The sequence below is a fragment of the Anoplophora glabripennis genome, unplaced genomic scaffold (genome assembly GCF_000390285.2).
Source record: "Anoplophora glabripennis isolate ALB-LARVAE unplaced genomic scaffold, Agla_2.0 scaffold92, whole genome shotgun sequence".
NCBI lineage: Eukaryota > Metazoa > Arthropoda > Insecta > Coleoptera > Cerambycidae > Anoplophora > Anoplophora glabripennis.
In genome coordinates this window covers 284,859-307,064 of record NW_019416269.1, presented here as the reverse complement: position 1 = coordinate 307,064, position 22,206 = coordinate 284,859, and the positions used below count along the sequence as shown (strand labels likewise).

The following is a 22,206-nucleotide window of genomic DNA, read 5'->3' as shown; positions in this document are numbered from 1 at the left end:
TGCATCTGCACCACAGGGAACTGTTGTTTTAGAATGACAAAGAAAACAGTTAGTAGAAGAAGCTATAATCTAGAGAATAAGAGAAACAAATGTTGAACAAGAATTTTTACCAACAGTAATGGGCCCAGTACAAGCTCAGGTCAAGCCAGGTTAGAAAGGGATGACTATATATTGTGGAAAATACAAAAACAATTGGGAAGGCTAAAAGTGTGGGTATACAGGCGAAACCACATGTTCTGTCATTCTTTATAAATTGGGTAACTATAAAAATATGAACACATGGCAAATTGTTCGTCGACGCTTTAACAAAACTCTGAGAAGTCATTTCTCGTTTTGCGAATGTACAACAAAAATCACTGTTAATCACAAAACACCTGATAAGCTTTTAAGAATAATTGTAATAATAATAATTCTCAAATCAAAACTTACTACAAGGCAAGTATATACCTGTCATATGACTTGACATGGACCATCCGCCATTTATGTGAGTAGTGATGTCATCAATGTCACAACCAATGAGATAATGTTTTACAAATCGTTTTGAAATTTGAATTTTATATAGGTTTTTATTATTAAATATTTATTAAATTTTCATGAAATAGGTAACGTAAACTCTTTTAGGTGTTTATGTACATGTTATACTATGTATTAAAATACAGTTCTAGGCAAAGTTTTGTATATAGAAAACAGCCTATGTCATCGATGATATACACGGTGTCCCATTTTAAATTACGCATTACAACATCTTACAGAAGCACTACCAAGAAAAACTTTTTAGACAAAAGTTGTTGGGTTCTGAGGGGGACATTCGTAGCTGACCTTGACTTTGACACAAAAGTCAACAGTAGAGTTTATTTGAAGGTCAATTTGCATTCTTATATATGATAGATATATTTCTGCCATCGGAAATGGATAGAGCGGAAAATTTTACGTTCAGATATGTCTTTATGTTATGGGTTAAGTGACCCTAAAGTTTTATGATTTGATGGGAAGGTCAAATTAATATATCAAATAGGAGAACCCTGTTTGCAGCCCCAAGGCAAGGTCACTCTAACCCGGTTCAAATTACCTCTACTGTTGGCCTTTGTGTCAAAGTCAAGGTCACCTTCGAATGTCCTCTCAGAACCCTACAACTTTTGTCTATAAAGATTTTCTTCAAAGTGCTTCCCTAAGAAGATATTGCAATGCGTAACATGGGACACCGTGTATAGCAACAAATAAATCATAGTCCTACAAAGTCTGTATGTGTTGCTGCTGAAACAGGCATTTTTTTTTTAAGTTCCTGTAAATATTCTCAAATTTAGTTCCTGTCTCTAAAATATTTTGACTTTGAGATTTTGTTATCAATTTGAGATTAGATTGAAGTGTAGTTAATATTCTAATATTTTCATTTTAGGGCTTTCAGTAGGAACATGTCATAAAGCTTTAAAAAAACAACTGCATTTACATCCATACAAGGTACCTAACCTTTCTTCAGGAATTACGATTAGAAGACGATTACAGTATTACTATGAGTGGTATATAGAAAACAGCAATGAGATCTCAGCTAATCTGTTATTCTGAAGCTGATTGATTAATTAGATTAGATTAACTGAAATATCAGATAAAACACGGCTATTATAATGCCACTGACGTAATTCACACTGTGTGTACTACCTGAATTCGTTTTCTTGGCCATTCTATCTACTTAAAGCTTCTGCCCAAAGCTACATGCGAATAGATCCCGGTAATAAAATTAATTAATTAATTTGTGGAGAAATAACTCTCCACCTTTCTAATGTAGCTAATTTTGTAGAATAACTGATATTACGGTAGGTACTTTCGTTTTTGAAATTAATTTTCAAAAAAGACACATAAAATAAGACACAATTTTAATAGTCATCATCCTGATAAATTATCCAAAGTAAATTCAGGATCGCGGATGAATTATCGGAAATATATTCTATTTTTACACGTTGCACTAAAAGTTCAATTGATCTATGAGTATAAATTCCTCGAGTCTTTGTCCTCTAAAACTTATTATTTTTGTAATATATTGGATTATTTTTATTCCAATTGGTTGGTTATTCTTCAAGAAATGTAAATTTTTTTCACTCCAATTTCTCCACCATTTCGCATTTGCCTTAAAAAGTAACATCCTCACAAAACAGAAAGAAATATTAATAAACACAATGTTGCATTTACCATAGTCTAATTGAATCACCACAGTGAAGGTGATATCTACATAGTTCTCCTAAATTCATTACCGAGGAAGGTTTTTTTGAGTATTTTAAAAACTTTCTGAAATATTGAGTTTCCATCTAATGATACTCTTTTAACAACTGTAGTTATCTTTGTCGATTCATTGAATATTTGTATCGTTTTCGCAGAATATTTGAATCACTTCCAGAAAATTATGGGAGGGATTTGTGCTTTGTAATACTTCTACAATATTTATTATCTTAAAGACTTGATTAATGACTTGATTAATGACTGGACTCAAAATTAAAAGTGGTGTGCCGATACCAAATTTATTCTTTCGTTAGTATTTTCAAGGTAGCAAATGTTCTGGTTGAAAGCTATTAGTAAATTAATTCTGCTTTAACTATCATTGTTACTCCACTGTGGAAAACATCTATTAATAACACAATAGTTTTTTTTAAATATTTTTTAATAGTAAATATTCCATTTCCAATTTTGGATAAAAAATATTTTCCCAAATATTTTCACAAATACTTTTTCCGTTAATAATAATCATTCTTTATTTTCCTTTAAGATATGCAGATACATATATAGGGATAGTCAATTAATCACTTAAAACTAAGACAACAAAAACTCATTAAGATCATAAAAACATCTATCAGTTAAAAACAATTTTAATTTATATTTAAAAGATTTAAAAACTTGGATTTGCCTAATTTCCACTGGTAAGTGGCTAAAAACTTTCAAACCTAAACAATTAGAAGAATTTAAGGATATTTTGTATTTATAATACGGTATATGATAATCATCTTTCTGCCGGGTATTTATTCCATGAATAGTAATTTTCGTTGGAAAATTGTAACGATTTAAGTACACATAGGTACACAATTCAAAAATAAAAATTCCTGTGAGTGTTGGCAGTCCATACTCCTTAAATAAGCCTCTACACGTATGATACCTCTGGACACTTGCTATACATCCTAATATCTTTCTTTGAGCAATAAATACATCTGGTGACAGAGCAGAATTGCCCCAGAAACACACACCGTACCTTGACCGGGATACCACTTGGGCGTAATACAAATTGATAAGTTGATCCTTACCAAGAATTGGATTTAAGCTTCTAAACAGATACCACAAAGAATTTAATTTTGATATTAGTTTATTACAATGTTCCTTCCAATTCAAGCACGCATCTAATCTAAAGCCTAGAAAAGTTATTGCATTGTCGGTGTCTGACAAAGAGGTATTGTGCACTTTAATATTCATTTTAGAACAATGTTTCTGATAGTTATGAAATCTGATAATTGATGTTTTAATAGGATTGAAATATAAAGAATGAGCACCAAACCAATTACCTATTTCCTGGAGAGTTGAGTTACATATTTTCTCCAATGCTTCATCCGTTTTTTCTGATATAAGAATGAGTGTTATCAGCATACATAGCAAGGCCGTCATCATTAACATAATGTGGAAGATCATTAATATATAACAAAAATAAAATTGGCCCCAATATTGAACCCTGTGGTACCCCTGTGCCTATTTCTCTATATTTCGAATTTACTTTTCTCGTAGAAACCAAGTGGGAATAACTCAGACTAACGTATTGATTAAATATGAAGACACCCAGTCATACGTTACTCCTCTTGAACCATAGTGATACAGTTTTAACAACAACTTATTGTAGTCAACGCAGTCGAAAGCCCTGCTGAGATGGCAAAATATCCTAACAGGGCTCTCTCCTGCCTCCATACACACGACAAGCCTTCCATATAGCGAAAATAAAGCTGTATTAGTTGACTTACCCGCACGAAATCCATGCTGTGTGTCTGTAAAAATCTCGTACTTATTGATAAATTTCAAGAGTCTGTCTTCAAAACAGTATTCGAATATTTTAGAGAAACATGATGGAATCGACACTGGTCTGTAATTCTCTATATTTCTATTATCACTTTTTTTGAAAATAGGTACAATTTTATTAATTTTAAGACTCTCTGGGAAAGATCCTATAGAAATATGTAGATAAGTTAATTAAATAACATAGAGGTTTCATAATTGGGGATAATACATATTTGGAATATCGTCGAAGCCCGAACATTTTTTATTTTTTAACCTACTTGTTAATAACAACAGCAACTCATCACACGTATATGGTTGAATAAAAAATGAAGGATATTGTCGATTATGTTGTTGATACTTTGCAGAGTTTGTTACCGGATTTTTTTTAATTATCTCCTTCGGAGCATTTATGAAGTAATCACTAAAAAGCCATGCTACCTGAAAGGGGTCAGAACATAAATCACCCACATTTGTTTGTATTTCAATATTTTTTCTGTAATTCGATTTTCCACAGAGTATTCCGAGATTATGTTCCAAACCTATGTGAGCTTTTTTGCATCCTTATATACCGCGGCAAAATCAGGATGACAATTGATACAAGTCCTTCAGTTTTGTACTTGATTTTCGCACATCTTCGTTAACCCAGTTCTTGTTAAGATCGTGTTTATAAAATTTGCGGAAAGGAAAATGTTTGGTTAAAGGAAAATTATGATCAATAATGGTTGAGATACCCTAAGTGACCCTTGTAGACCACCTCACTAGCAGCTTCAAGTTAAAACCGCTCAACAAATCGACTAAACATTTAAAATCGTTCATACTTCTAGATTGTTTTGACGAATCCAAGTTAAAATCTCCTGTTAATACTACATATATTAATATGAGGAACAAATTCAAAATTTAAAACCCTAAATATATTATTGAAAAATAACTCAATATCCCCAGGTGTCGGAATCCTCGTGATGGTCGATGTTGGATTTCAGGTGATTTCAGGTGGTTGTAAAACTGGTCCCATGTGCTTGATTTTCTAATGGTAAATAGGGTTTGCACTTCACCTGCCTTGTATTTTCTCACTGCACTTCACTAATTTTTATTTGAAAATTTATACTTTGCACTTTTGATTAAATAACATTTGTTTCCATTGTATAAGTTTCCAGTAGGTATTTGGTTAGTGAGAAAAATTTTAACTGATGGAAAATTACACTTTTGACAGACGGCAGATTACTAGAATGACTAGAAGATCTTTTTAACACAATACAAATCATTTTACATCTTATAATACTTTTTACACAACAAATTTCACACAGTGTTGAATCATCGTTTTGCCATTCCGAAAATCGCTGTTATACAAAAAACTTTAATTTTGATTCCACTTAGGTATAAAGATATTAGACTAAAGGAATAATAAACTTTAATTATAGCCTTAGTTTATTGCATGAATTTTATTTATAAGTGTAACTCCTTCTCTCTCCCTCAGTCTATCTGTCAAAATCTTAATTTTTTCAAATTTCCTCAAACCAATGCTCCTATATGATACATGACTTTACAAAATTGTACTTTGTTGTACTTTCTAATTGTTGCCTTTTACAGCCTATTTAATTCAAAATTTTACATTATTTAGTTTATTTTGACAGATTGATGTAGGTATTTATCTAACAATTTTTCCTTTTTATTAAACAAACTTATTCTATATGTAAATTTTATCCTTCATTTTCTCATGTCTAGTATTTCACATCCCTGTTGTCAGTTTTTCTCTACTTTTCTAGCTTGAATGTTTAAATTTCCAACATTACGTTATGATATTTATTCATTTTACGTTTCAACTTAGAATATCATAACAATATATTCTCTAATAGTATCGGAAGTGTTTCACCCCGTACGGCCAATATTACTGGACTCCATCAGAGCTGTATCAGCCGCATTCGGCTGCTGTTTATCAGCAGCGCGGAGCGCGTGTTTTTATCGCCGATCTAGAACACAGCCAACCAATTACAGCCCGCATGTCCGTGACTTTATCAGGCTCCATGACACGCGTTTCATCACGGATGCCGGAAAGACGGATTATCTTTAATTATCTGAGACATCGAATGATGCCAGCGGCAATTGTGTCTGGACAAAAAGAGCGCCGCCGAAACGGGGACTTCTGATCGAGGCACGAACGTATTTTTCAGCCATGAAAGCCCGTTTCTTCTGATCTCTAAATTGATATCTGTCTGATTAAGGTTTCTTAGGCTGTAGGTGGACCCCTGCATTTTTACGATCATTTTTGCTCACCCCATGCTAAGTGACGTACGGGGTGTGTCATTTTTGGGAAAATCCCAAATATTTAATAACCACGTTGCGGCTATGATTATGGTTTACAGAAATATACAGTGTTTTTTTTTATGGAAATGTGTGCTGTGCTTAAAAAAATATTATAGAAGTTTTCTTCAACAAATACTAACATGTTTGCTTTAATGGTCTATTTTTCTATTGTCACATCATATTATATTTTTATTTTGTTACCATGTATTCTTGTTCTTCCAATTTGGGTTAAAATAAATGGGTAAAAAAATCTCGTTATGCAAAAATTTCTAATCTATCGCCAAATGTAGTAGTTTTTAAAATATTCTATAGTGTAGAGTCAGTGCCGCCAGATTCAACATAAATAGGGCTAATAGCTTTAATTTGTAATACCTAGTTGAAAATTAAAAATTACGCATAAAATTATTATTAGAAATTCTAGATATTAGTAACTGCTGCTTCATAAATTAAAAAAGTTATTTTTTCAAACATCGTCAGATCCATAAAATATTTTCAAATGTTTTCAAATAATGGTTTTAATGGTATGTTTTACAAACGAAGTATCGTCTAATTTGTAACAAATCGTTTAATCTAGAAATAATGGTTTCCTTCCATTCCCTTTAAATCTTTAATTGTGGAAAAGACCATATCGACCTCTAACGGAAGGTGCGGAATCATTGGGTTCATAGAGTTCTACATAAAAAAATCGATACAGAAATTGCTAACAGGCATGTCACTCCATTGATGTAAAACGGATGGATGTTTATTAAGAAATAAACATCCATTCTCTTGCTCCCCATATAATACTCCATTATAACAAATAAACAATTTTTTCTATACATATCTACACTTCAATCCTCTTGATTTTTCTTTTTGGTCTTGAATGAAAGATACAGTTTCCAAAGAATCTATTGGTTCGTGTGAAGAGTTGTGCTGAAGAAAACGAATCGCTGCCAGCGAAGTCAGACGCAATCCCGATATGTTGTTTCAAACCTGAAGATATATCAGAAAACGTTGTGTAAAGTGTATCAGTGTCAACGGTGGATTCTTCGATCAATTATTACTTTAAATCATTATTACGTATTTCATTTGTTTTATCATTAATTGTTGTAATAACATGAAGAAACACTTAGTTTGTTTCGCTATTACTTTCTCGTATTATCAAAACAAAGTGTTCGTTAAATCTATTTTTCTCGAAAACGCATCGAGATACCGAACTGAAACAAGAGTACATAATTAATGGAAAACTGATTGCTTTTTCAAGTTTTGAACCAAGTTTCATGTTCAAGACATACAGGGTAAAAAGTTATTAACTAAATTTTCGGTAAAATTGGTCGTAAGTGGCGCCCTCTATGAGCAACGCTGAATTTACAACACGCATCTTATTCGTCGCTTAAAAAAATATGGTTTCACAAATTTTCAAGTTCCTAACCTACAAATTTCAGAATAATCGCAAAAAACGATTTAAAATTTTAACTTTCAACACCCTGTATTTCCGAAACTATCAACTTTCGGATAAGGCATGTTTACACCAATGGTCACCATTTTACGTGTAGTATCTTCAGCTTTCAATTTTCCCATTGTTAATGAATCACCCTGTATATACAGAGTAAGCTATTTAATATCCCTACCGGTGTTTCCTTGGAAAATAACGGAGTGTTTTAAATCACTGTAAGCATAGGCAGAGGTCAGTAAAGGGTACAATCTATTATAAAAATACGAGTATAATCGCCACTTCAATATTTGTAGACGATGTTGCAATGTAAAGGAATTTTTCGATCTTTGAAATACAAAAGTTAAGTGCACTAAACAGAGAACAAATTTTGGACAATTTTCCTTTCTTCCTTTTTTTCTCTTACTTCCAATGATAGTGTGCATTCGGCTTCAAAGTGGTGTATTATGCAGAAACTTCAGAAATGGCCTTACCGTTAGATGAGGTATCCAGAGAATTTACGTTTCTTATATGTTTTTAAAACCCTCTACTATCTTTTCTCTGTAGTAATCACTATGCCTGCTTAAATTCAGTTTAAAGATGGCTATATTGTAAACAAATTGTTTCTTGAACCGTAGTTATCTCTAACAGAATTACAGTATTTTTAAATTAGTAATATTGCATTCACAATTATCAAAAAAAAATAAATAAATATATTCTTGAGTAGTAGAACTGATGTTAGTATTTTCAGAAATGAGACTGTCACTGCATTGTGATATTGGGATCGAATTTTGATACCAGGAATCTTTCCTCCTTTCGAAAAACAACAATACAAAGTTTATTTTCGTGAATGATAACCGTCTACATTGTGCTGAAATGACGAATATTTTTTTTATTGATAATGATATAATCGTATTTCATGACTAACCTCTTCACCTAATCTTAACCACATGGAACATGTATGAAGAAGGTACCATCGAAGAATAGCAACAGTCACCAGAAAATATAATTATTTTGTCCGTTTCTTGTCCGTTATTAGTATTGTACTTACTGCAGGTAAGAAGAACTTAACAGGAGATGAATGAGATCGATAGAGCAATATTTGAATGAAATTTGCAAGGGAGGAGAAGAGTGGATCAATGTAGAAAAACCTGATAGAACTATTGATGAACTAGAAAAACAAACGATCAGTTAGATTGTTCAGCAAAGACTACGTGACTACCTTATGTCACATTGATGGTGCTTTCCACAATAATCGAAGTATAAATATATTTAATATATTTTCCTTGGAAGGTGGTTTCGAATAATTTCCTAATATAGTTACACAGCGCCACAAGAAAAAGTGTTCCAATTTTTTCCAATTCCAATATTTTCCCAATCACTGACTACTCAAGTAGGTTTGAAATCTCGAAACCGCTTTCTGGAGGAGTTCCTTGATGTTACAGTGAAAAAACGAACTGATTGGGAATTCCGACTTTAGACTCGAATTCAGTAGGTCAAATTACTACACTAGCCTGGTCCACCTCCACACCCAAAGAGAACAAATCCCGGGCAACTTTGTAACGCAAATCTTTATGGCCCGGATCATGGATCTGCAGCCTCGGGTTAAGGGATTACGGACATACAACTTCAAACTTAATTCCTCAACGTTTCGTGGTATACATCCTCACCCACCCAAGGTTATGAGTTATGCGGTTATTCGGTTATAGAAGCCCGCCAACTTACAGTCATGTAGTACAGGATCCCCAAAGTATGAGATCTATGGTTGTATAGAGTTTCATGGTTCTACAGTCTCGCACATTCCGGGCTATGAGGTTATTTATGGTGCAATAAGATCATGAGTTCAAATGTTTTTTAATAAAATCAATTAGAAATCTCGACAACCGCTTTCTATAGTAGTATCTTGTTCAAAACTCGAACTGATCATGGAATTCTGACTTCAGATTCGGATTCAGCCCGTCAAAGTACCATGGGATACACTAGCCCACTTAACCCACTCTTTTATTTTATGGTGTTGTATTATGTATAAATATCACAATGACATTCAAAGCTATTAATCAAGAATTTATAATTGATTGGATAATATTCCTTATTCAGACGTTTGTTTTTCTTTTGAAGGATACTTGATTCTTAGAACATATTGGTTTTAGAATTCTGCTATGTCAAATAAATATTCTAATTGGCTTTTACTTGACTTGTAGAGCTAGTACAGTCGATACCTTGTGTCACATCTGATTGTATTGTGGGTACGCATGTCCGCAAGTGACTCATTTTAAGTTTAACTATTAAGTCAAGAGTGCCAGCCTGACACCGGACCGGTCTAACAGTTGCAAGGACAAAGAACAGACGCGGATGCATCAGGGTTCCAGGAAAAGTTCCACGGCAGTTTGGCGCCAGGGACTAGATACATATACCTGAGAGCGACTCCACACCAGGACTCTTCAACGAACGTTCGCCCCGACAATATTTCTTCTCACTAAACTTTGTTTTCAATAAAAATACTTTTATTTTACCGTTTAGAGAGAGTTTCATTTTTGCTGCACACCGAAAGCGATCCTCAGAATTATCCAGCTCATTTTGCATCAAGGGAACATACACCTGTTAATATTTTTTTGAATAAATTATTTGATGTGGTTTATTAAATAGTCTGGCTCTGATGGGAATACTTTATCAATTACAATTAATTTCGTTCCAGCTTCGCATATTAAACTTCTGCAGTTCTGTAATCTTTCGAGGCGAGAGTGTCGGTTCCCCATTCTGATTACCAAATAAAATGGGATTGACACTGCGTGGGCGAATGTTTACAAACTGATAAGGGTCAGATGACCGCTTCCCTTCGGATACATTCGGGAAATAGACGCACGAAAGGTCTTAAATATAACGATTCGGTATTACATGAAATGGAAAGGTTTACGCCCTGTCAGGAGTTGTTATCATAGAGAGATAAAAATATGAAGGGAGTTCTCTTGTAGTGGTGCTGACAGGTTCACCGTATTTTAGAAAATGTATCTGAAGGACAAGTGAATTTTTATGATAGGTCAAATCTTTGTTATAAAGGGTGTCTATATATATTGTAAATAATACAATACGTCACAGTAATTGTTCGATATTGGTATCTCCATCGTCAACGCATAAGTAAGCTCGTTGAATTAAAGGATTTAGGAACACAAAAGGTCGGTTTAGAAAGAAATGTTGGTGATGCCAACCCAAGGCAATGGAAAAGCAATGTTGGAAATTAGTACAACCCTTGTTTGTGTCAACATAAACAAGGGTACAACCCACAGTACTGAAATTTTCAATTGGCCACTGTTAAAAATTGTGTTAAAAATTCCGACGCTGGTAAAAATAACTGTATCTTGATATTAAATTGTATCATAATTGGCTAGTAGCCGGTTGTAAAAGTCTACGCATAAAGAATGTAACAAAGCATAGACTATTTGCACAGCAAACACTTCATTTATGACATTCCATTATACAGTTTTATCCACACTACACTAACACTGGAGTACAAATTTTTAGATGCGCAAGGATGACAGTTAAGAAACAACTAATTTCAATGCGAGCAGTTATTGTACTCTGTTATCACCTGGTAAATTTACAATTTTCAATATAAGTCAATTCCCATAAAACATTTCTAAACTATTTGCATCTAAAACAAAATAACGAGAGAGAATCAACAAATCAAATAAAGCAATAAATCATAGAAGCTGCAAGTTCCAAAAATGTTCTTTAAGGAATTTTGTTTTGGCTCATAAATTAACTAAAAAATTTGAAAATATGTTGAAAAAATTTTAATAATTTTTCTTAAAACTCCGGACTAGCATAGTTCTTCCGAAGTCAGTTGAACATGCATAAAAAACCGATCAATCAAATTTAATGAGTTTCATGGACGTCCCTAAAAAGTTTTCTATTAAAGGTAGAAAATTATAATAATTTGTATATAATGTGTAGAAAATTTCTATTATATGTTCATTTGACCAACAACGTATTTTAATTATTTATGTCTTCAAACAAATTTTAATATATTAATGGTAAATTTCGTTTTGTTCCATTTCAAAAGATCTCCAAAATGTCATGTTGTAATAATATTAGTAAACCAAATATCCCTCTTATTTTTCCCTTTCGCAATAATTGTAATATGAATGATTAATAGAAGGGTGCCTATAATGAATTAAAATTATCTGAATCACACCAAATTCCGCATTCCCGCACTGCACTGCTAGGCGACTAGTCGACAACTGAATTTTGACAACGCAATGGACCAGAGAAACAGTGCGCATTGCTTTTTGCCCTCACGTTCATTCTTCAACTGAGCGTATACATTTCTACCACCTGCACTTTTCGTTCTACCAGATCTGTATATGGGTATAGCTAAATAAATGTGGGAATAAGTTTTTCAAATATTTCAGTGCCGATTGCTTAACGACCGAGCCTGGTACATACCTTGAAGATATTGGTTCTTCAATTGACTTCGGAAAAACTATACTCATAAAATCTGTAATAATAAAAAAATAGATTTAGAACATTAAAAACAATCGTTCTTTGAGTGATCAGTTAATATTTGAATTAGTAAGAACTTAGAAAGTAAGGCGTGCTTGACTGCCTGCTTTACTAGCATGTTAAGAATTTGGCGTTAAATATATTGCATTGTTTAGAGAAAAATGAATAATAATCGTATTGCAAAATTTTATATTAAAATAAAAATGAATAGAAACTACGTTCATGTTTATATTGTATATTTACATTTAAAACTATATTCCATGTATTACTGAAACACAAACAAATTGTACCAAATGCAAAAAAATAAATGCTGAAATATTTTTGTATATTACACATATGTATGTAACAGTTATGTATTCATACTTATAGGCGAATAAGGGAACATGGAAATGTTCGTCGTGATCAAAAATCGCAACTAGAAATATTATACATGGTCCTAATCAATGAAGAAATTTTGGAAGTCTAAAAATATGATGCAATAACAAGCATCAGCACAGTAGAGCAAAAACTTCCACATTTACACGTAGAAAGTCTGGTCTCTGGTAAGAATACAAGGGAAACATCATTTTCATTATGCTCCTGTTGAGTGACTTGAAGAAGTTGACCCAATACGATGAATAATTATTTTCTATCGCTTTGTGTTTTCACAATTTGCCTTACTGGGTTGAATAAAATCCTTAAATGAAACGGCAAAAACATTTCAAAACAAATTAACATTTGGGCAAGTATCATAGGAATAATTCTTATAGGTCCTTATTATCTACCCGATAATTTAAACAGTGATAATTATTTAGAATTTATTCAAAATCAATTACACAAAATTATAGATCAACTTCCACTTAATATTCGAAACGGTTTGATTTCTCAAACTGATGGATGCCCAGTCCATTGCCGTATTATAGTTAGAGATTTTTTAAATGATAATTTTCCAGTTCGCGGAATTTGAAGGAGTGGACCCATTTTGCGGCATGCTAGATGACCGGACTTTACATCAGCAGATTATTTTGTATGGGACAGTGTGAAATACCTACTCTATCAGGTTGAGACTGAAAACCGCAATCGCTTGATTGAAAGGGCCAATGAGCGTTTCAACAAATGAGATAAGAATAGATATTAAATGAGGACCAGAGTTTACATACAAATAGTGGATTTCATTATGAAAATCAACGTTCCTGTTAAATTTTTTGCATTTGTCTAAGATGTTTTTAATAAATTCAATTATGTTCTATGTTTTTTTCATTTTTCATAAGTTAGCACAATGAAAAGCGTAGTTATTAGTAACAAATTAGCATCAGACAACTAGATGAAAAAAATTATAAATATCTTGAAAACAGTAATACTTTTTGTATAGGTCTAGCTACTAAACACCCAGTACGCCTGCTCTGTCGCTACACTTATTATGAAAATTTTTTTTTCGCCTAAATATGTGTAACACCTTGGATGGGTCTGGTCTCAATTCTGGATCTAAAAGTTTTAAGTTTGGTTTTTATTTGAGAATGTTTTGGTTAATTTGTTGCAGTTACCACTTTAATGATTTAGTGTCCTTTTCGCTACCCTTTTCATTTTTTATGTTGCACTATGAGTCTTCAACACTAACCCATTATCTGGTTTGGTAGAGAAGAATTCCAAAGGAATTAACATATGGGCTTATTTATTTTGTGAGTTTACTTTTGTGAAGAAAATGGATACTTTTAAATAGGGACTTTATTTTTCTGCAAAATAAAATTTTGTCACATTTTTTGTTTCAGGAAATGGACAAATTTACTGGAATGTATTGATATCTCTCAATCCATTCAAACTTGGCACCGAGTGTCAGCTGTTTCTTGATTTGACTTCAAATACGAAAACTATAATGAGGCGATGGAAGGTCTGCATTTTATATGCACGATTTTTTTATATACACAATTTGGAAGAGTAAAACGTAGTTCGACAAAAAAAAAATAGAATCCAAATTCAAATTTAAGCTTGCTTTATATCTTCCTCTGTTAAGGTGTACTAATCTTATTACTCCACGTTATCCTGTGTCATAAATCTATTTCCAGCATACTCATTATACGTATATAGAACGTTTGGTTGTATTTCTTAGACGAAATGCACAATATATGCGAACAGCAGGATTATACCGCAAGTTTTATGAATTTAATTAATATCAGAGTTTCCGCGCTCCAAGAAGGTATAAACAACACCAGCATCATATAAGGACCGAGTTATAACAAGCGTTTCATATATTTTTTGCAAGAGGAATTTAATAAGGAACATCTGTGGGGATCCGGGATTTTAATAAAACGGAAATCGATAATCGTTAAGTAAAACGCTGTATAAAAATGTAGCTTATCCAAGCAAATCATTACGGCCGTTTTATTTTTATGTGTCTGAGACAAACACGAATGAAATGGAAGCTGGTAGTGGAAGAGCATGTCGTAAGATGTTTTAAAAATGTCAGCAACATCTGATGTCAATATTGTTCATCTTCGACCTCACGACGGTTTAGATTTTAAACTCAATCTCCACCGAATTCGTGATGTATGGTTTGAGTGCGGTGCCAATTTGGTTTACTGTCAGTTAGAAGTCCTTCGCTGGGATTCTGCTATTTTATTAAAATAAGTGCCAGCTTTTATAACTGACAGGAAAGCCCATAATGTAAATGTTTTAGTTTTATATCTATATGTCAGATATTTTATCTATTATAAGCACTCTGCTATGGATTGAATATCACTATAGATGTATACGTTTATCGCGTTATATCGGGGATATTTTAATTTAATTTAATGACACATTTCTTACACAAATAATTTAACTATGTGTGATATAATATATTTTATGGACGTAGCTAACTAGCTTTTTGTTTCGAATCGACTTTATTCATAGTCGAGAAATGTACTTGGATGTATACAGGATATAACTAAAATGTTTGGCTAGTGGCAGATTTCGTGGGACAAATTAAGAAAAAAGTCTCTGTAGACATGTATGCGAAAATGTTTCGCTTACGAAATACAGGGTGTTCAAAAAACAATTAAGATTTTACTAATCTGTTTTACAGCAGATCAAATTTGAAACAGAAATAAGAATGAAAATGACATTTCTAGAACTATTCACCTATGTATATATTGTGTCCCACCGGGAAATGCGTCGATCGATATCTAGAAAAGTACTGCTCCGGAAAATTTGAAAATGTAGCAACATGCTAATGTGCCTGGGGCGAACACATCTAAAATATCTAGAACTCTCCAGCACTTCCGGTTATAACGGAAGTCGACACCAGCTTCGTTATTTTATATGAGAGACCCCATATATTATTGCATTTTTGGATTCTACGTCAAATTTGAAGATCACATTATTAAATCCCAACTAACACGAAAGCTACTATTACATCGCTTAAAGTTATATAATTGTTTTTTAATAGCAACAAATTTATTTTTTTGGATTTTTTAATGTCTTAATAAGATGCTAATTTGCTCTTATAACAATTTTGGTATATAAAAAGCTGTATTCTAATAGTAAAATTATACAACAATTTTATAAAGGCTTTGTTAGAGTCTTATAAACGTGGTAAATGAAACTTCTATAAAACTTTAAAGTGTAATAGCTGCTTCCTTGTTTTTTATAATCTTATAAGCACTTACCGGTTAATTTTTAAAGTTTTAATACAGTATATTGATTGCACTATTAATGTTGTATAACATTATCATTTAAATATACTATATGATTAAATGTAAATAATTTTAGCTTTTAAAATTAAATAATATCACAACAAGCCTTAAAAAAGATTCTATAAAAGGGTTCTATTACACCTATAAGGAGAATAGTTTAAATAGTTGAAGTAGTTTCTTCTCAACTAAAAAGATATTTTTGAGAGATGCAGCAATAAATATTGTACTTATAAAACTACTATATAGTAAAGTTTTCGAAGTCATAAAAATATATATAGAGATATTGTCCCTAATCTAAAAAATCTGTGAATTAGAAAGTTTTAGTGTTGATACACATTACAACCATTATGACGATAAAACTGCATGTTGTTTTCTAAAATTTAAATACCTACTATGCGTTATGTCCTAGGATATTAATAGTTAACATTCAGGAAGACACAGAAATTATTAATTTTAATCATATTACTACGTTCAAATAAGCGCTTTATTATTTCAAACAAACCTGCCAAATTTCATTAAAATCGATGAAAGAGTTTGTTTACCTATCTATACGATACGTTGCTTTTACAGTCACTGCAAAATTATTTTTTGCTGCAAACAACAACAGTAAAAGTACCTACTATAATACTCTTTACTGATTATAATTTCATTAATTATTATTAATTACATTTAATATTAACTGATAATGGTTTCATCTGTAGACATCCACTCACGTCTCTTCTAGAATGTATTCGTTGTTTGTGACCAATAAGCGGCTGATTTGCCCATATGATTATCAAACTTGTGACTTTGTGACAGTACTTCGTATATTTATCTCCTCTAAACTCTACTAGCAGTGCTATTAGTTAAAAGTATTTTATCATTCAAAATCTTCAGAACTACTTTCAGAACATTTTAAAATACAAATAAGCACTTACAATGTCTACTAGCCAGCCATACCATCTACCCATCATACTTATACACTACTTTATTATTTGTTCTGTTGACGCCATTGGAATTGTAGCAGGAAGCAAATTACTCTACAAAATACTATATAAAATATTTAAAATCTTAATTATTTTATAACAGATTTATAGTTACTGTGGTAGAAGTATCCTCCTAGCAGCCATATTTTTCACACATGCTTAGGACAAGATGTCAGCCATATTGTACACCAGAATTACGTCAAAAAGAAATTCAATTTTATAATATATGTATCATGAAATAATTAGTTTAATGCATGTCTATTGAATTATATTTAATAATTTGTTATATACATATTCTTTATTTTTTTATTGAATCGAAAATTGAGACATCATTTTTCAAAAATTATTACAAACGATTGCTAAATCTGCTTAATTTTAAAAGCGGTTAGTTTTTTAAAGGTATCATGATATATTTCATCAATAAAATTTTCGTTGCAAGTAATTTTTTATTTTCTAGATACATATTTAATTTTATTTTGTATATCGGTAAACATTAACTCTTGAGTACCTATCTTATATGGCGGACAAACAGCAATAGCCCAAAGCTTCAAGTTTTATTATTAATAAAACAATTTAGTGTAGAAACGCATAATTATAATGCTAAAAAGTTTTGTTGCAACATTAATACAATATTAATCGCTTTCAAGTTGGGAAAAATAGCGTTTATAAAACATGTGTAAACCTTTTCTTTGGAGACAATTATATCAGCAAATTTGTTTTATAAGACAATGATTTCTGTGTAAAGGTTTTATAGTATATTTTACAAATGTACAGCAGCAATACGACAGAACACTAATTTGTGGAATAAATATTGTATGCGCAGCTTTTATAAAATGGTTTTATAAACTGCGCCTATTTTGGATTTATAAATGCTTATTTAATACTGTATAACTGTTCTCAACACCTTTTCATAAAGCTTTTACCTGCGGGAAAGTGGTTATATAGATATTCTTAAAGTTCTTATAAACTTATTTGTGCTACTTGGGATAGTCCCTATATCTAGGAGTTACAGAATTTGAGATATTATTATAAAGAAATAATTTGACAGACGCAAGGGTCCGCGGAGATGCTAGTAACTCTTTTCCGGAGCGTCATATCAAGTGGATCAAACGATATAAGTAACACTAAATTATGGTACCAACAAATTAAAATATTTAATACTAGGTGTTTCAATTTTGCTGTTACATTCTGATAACTTCAAACAGCTATAACTTGGTTAACTTAAATGGAACACCCTGTATTTTTTTACTCTGTCGTCTGCAGGTGGAAATTTCATTTCAAGCCATATAAGCATTGTTAGGGTTGCCGTTACTACTTTTAGAGATATTTGCAATTTTCTATTTTTTGGACATTTTTTCTCATTCAGGTCTGTTCGTCAAATTGGCCATGACCAGAAACACTCCAAAAACAATTGAAATAATTGCACACATAAAAACGTATCTTTAATAATAAACTACAAATTTCTTTAAAAGCAATTGTTTCCTATGAAGAAATATTTATTTAATTTGATCATATATCTTTATTTCAGTATTACTCATATATTTGGAACAATTCTATTTTATGTTTAGAAAATGTATTAGAATCAAAGATACATCCTAAATTTAAACATATAATACAATGTATTAAAGCATAGTAAATTATAATGTAAAACAAATCAATTTATTTAAAACAATCATGTTTTAAGGTTGAATCTACATTTTGGTTATTTTAATTTAAATGAACTTATTTAAAACAAATAAATCATAAAACCAAATTAAAACACTTATTTTATCAAAGGAATAATAGTATTTATTGACATAAAACTATCATATCGTTAAATTTTCAGATAAACTTTTAGTATATTGTTTTAATTCAAAACTATCATATTTTTAAAACTACGACGAAAAGCGTGGATTAACTTTCCGTGACAGACAAAGGCATTTAGACTTTTAACTTCTACCACATGCAGTTACTCGTCTCGTATGTGTTTTATAACTTGCAGTGTAGTGTGAGTGTGTATGGTGTATGGTCTGTGGTGTACTGTACTGTGTAGTACATCGTAGGAGTGTGTAATGTAGTCTTAGACAAGAACAAGACTACTAAGAACATTTAACTGCTTCTAATTATGGTGTTAAGGAAAATTGCATTTTCCTTTAACTGGATGACTTTCACATATATAAAAATATTAGTTGTGATTTAATGCATAGCCTTTTCGAAGGAATCCATCGTTATGAAATGGCGAAAATTATTAACAATTTATTAACTAATAACTATTTTACACTAAGCTACATTACTAAATGCTCGAATTAAGTATTACTCTTATATGTATAAACAAAAACATTTCTCCAAACATTAAGTATGCATGAACAAATTAGAAACGGTTATATTACTGTCATCTTCATGCTTTCCTTAGTTTTAAATTTTCATTTAATTATTAGAGATTTAGTTCCAGAAAATGATAAAACATGGATACTATACTTAATTTTATTAGAAATAACCGAAATGTTATTTTTGTCTATCTTTAATGATGAATCCATTGATTTTTTAAAATGTCTTATTGAAGACCACCACCTAATGTGTTTAAAACTATTTAAAGAAAATTTAAAGCCTAAATTTAATTTTTTGCTTCACTACCCAAATATAATAAAGAAAATTGGACCTGTAATACATGTTAGCTCCATTAGATACGAAGTAAAACATAAATATTTAAAATATTTAGCTACCCTTATTACATGTAGAAAAAAATTACATTTTTCACTTTGTATGCGGATGCAGCTAAAATTATCGTATAGAATTTTATCACAAAAGGACTAATAGACACGTTTGAACATGGACCAATTCAAAATTTAATCAAAGGAGACGTTATCCTTCCATCTAATTCAGAAATTTCATCTTCAAGTTTTTGCGTGCCATGGTTAAAAATTAATGGTATTTTTTACAAAATCAAGTCTTGTGTTTTATTAGGTATCCTAATCCTTCTTTCGGTATAATATAAAACATCGTTATTAATGAAGACAACAATACAATAATTAGTTTTCATTGCTATTTATTAATTACCTTAAATTATGATTTGCATCATAGTGCTTATTCTGTGAAGATCTCTGAAAATTTTGTAACGGTAGACATTAAAACTTTAGGAACAGTTAAACCTACCGTATTTCACACTGTCTCGGAAAAATTATTTATATTTTTGTGAATGTTATTTTATACATAAACAGCTAAGGAACATTAATTCTTAAAATTATTTCTTATATTTGTAATGTTTTGTGTATACGTTTATTTAAGAAAAAATACATTCTATCCAAACATACTCATAGATTTATTTTTACCTTACCCTATCTTTCCTAAAAAAGTTCCAAATTTTTATTCTAAAGAACTATTTTATTTAATTCAGGAAAGTTATAGTCTCATATCAAATAAAACCATTTATTTATATTTAAAAAACAATAATTTTCTTTCAAACATATTTTGTTTTGTTAGAACAAATGTAATGTTATATTAATTTTATAGTATTTTTAAAATAAAATTACAATTTTTTTTGTCTAAACCAATGAAAATTTTGAGTCAACAATATGTACTACATTATTTCAATACATAAATATTTTTCATGTGAAGCGTTTATTACTTAATTGAAATAAATATTTTAAAGAAATAATATTCTTTGTTCAAATACATGTTTGCATTGCGAATATGGGCAGATATTATTTGTTTAGTTTAAATTTTACTGCATTGAATTAAACAATTATTTTTATGTGTGTAACATAACTTTATTGGCTTATCCTTGTCTTGGAATTCTATCAACAAATATTGTACGGACTGTACCTACCTACTTCATGTTTCTGGCTGTCTTTCTGCATATTCTGCGCAGGTTCGAAACACGTCTTAAATTAGAGAACATCATAAGTAGACGATAAACAGAGGCTTAAATTTAGCGCCTGTTTTCATACTTAAGAGCTTAGCGAACAGTGCAATGAATTAAGCCTTCTTAATACTAACAAGATAAATAAATAAATACATATATTTTTCATATAATAGATAAACTTACATCGTGCAGCCACGTAAGCCTCCTCCAGTGTGGGTTGGCCCTGACGTGGCACTCAAAGTATACGTCGTCGCCTTCCTTGATATCGTCCGCATTGAGCGTGCTCCCCAGACATAGCACCACTATCGGGGGGTCTGAAACAATACGCCATTGTCAGCCTTGACGGCAAAAACTGCTCCCGGAGATGTATAAATCATTGATAGACTGCTATTCTGTTCCGTGTTTTGTCTCTGGCATTCATAAACAAAGCCCCAAGAAAATGAACGCGGAATCTAAGAAAGGGCTGGCACAGCCGAACTGTGTCAACTTCTGGGAATTAATTCCTCAGTTTTTATTGGAGGATTTTTGCGAGGTTTTGATTATTGAATATTTAATAAAACCAGGCGAGCTTTGTCGGTCTTTGTATTGAGGATGTTGCTCTTCGTGACTTTTCAATGGCAGCGCGGCTTTTGTTCTCGGCGAGGCTGCTGAAATTTGTACAGGAAAATTTGTATTTAATTTTTTCCTCAATATTTGTCATTAATGCCGCATAGTTTCAGTAGGATAACGGTCATAAAATAGTATATTAAACAACAAGGTTTGAAAACGACTCTTTGCACACGAGCGAGACATATTGGTGGACCGAGCCGAAGGCGAGGTCCACAAGTCGAGCGAGTGTGCAAAGAGGTTTTCAAACGAGTTTTTTACGATACTTTTTATACGACTGCAAACAGAGACCACAAAAATCAAATTTTAATTTAAATCGTTTTTATTACTAAAATTGCCAACGCATTAACAAAATAAATTAAATACAACTTTTAATTTAACTCGTTTTTATTAAGAAAATTGCTAACGCATTAACAAAAGAAACTAATATTTAATATTTATGGTAACATTTGAACATTCCTTCAAGGTTACGCTGGGAAAAGCAGTATTATTGTGCACCTTGTTTTCGGTAATAGAGAATATTTTTGGTGTCGTGTTTTTAGTGCAGTTTTTCAGCGTGCGGTCGTTGTTTTCTTGTTGTATTCCAGTAGACGATCGTTGTTCTGGTTCTGTGGCAGCAGAAGACACTGAAGACTCTATCTTTTTCGAAACTTCCATTTTATTTCTCAAACAGTCATCAACGTAGCCTTCGGCAACTGTACTGGATTTCCACCCTCCATGGCGTTTGAGGGCAAGCAGATTTGAGCCAGAATTGACTAAAATTGTGGCCGATGAACGCCGAAAACAATGTCCCGTGTAACTTTCTGGATTCTCTAGCATCAAAAACTTGGCGATTTCCCTAGCCATGTTTCCAATTTTGTTGATGCCAACGTTTTGGCTTGAACATTTTCCGTTTTGATAGTTTAAAAAAAA

The 22,206-nt window shown here is 31.7% G+C and overlaps 1 protein-coding gene across 1 annotated transcript in view; it reads right to left on the bottom strand.

Annotated features, from left to right (window-relative positions):
* LOC108903276 (neural cell adhesion molecule 2) overlaps positions 1–22,206 on the bottom strand; it is a 280,494-nt gene that overhangs the window by 160,696 nt on the left and 97,592 nt on the right. The window contains exon 5 of the mRNA XM_018705393.1: positions 20,872–21,002. Coding sequence (XP_018560909.1) covers positions 20,872–21,002 — 131 coding nt within the window. The remainder of the gene's footprint in view (positions 1–20,871; positions 21,003–22,206) is intronic.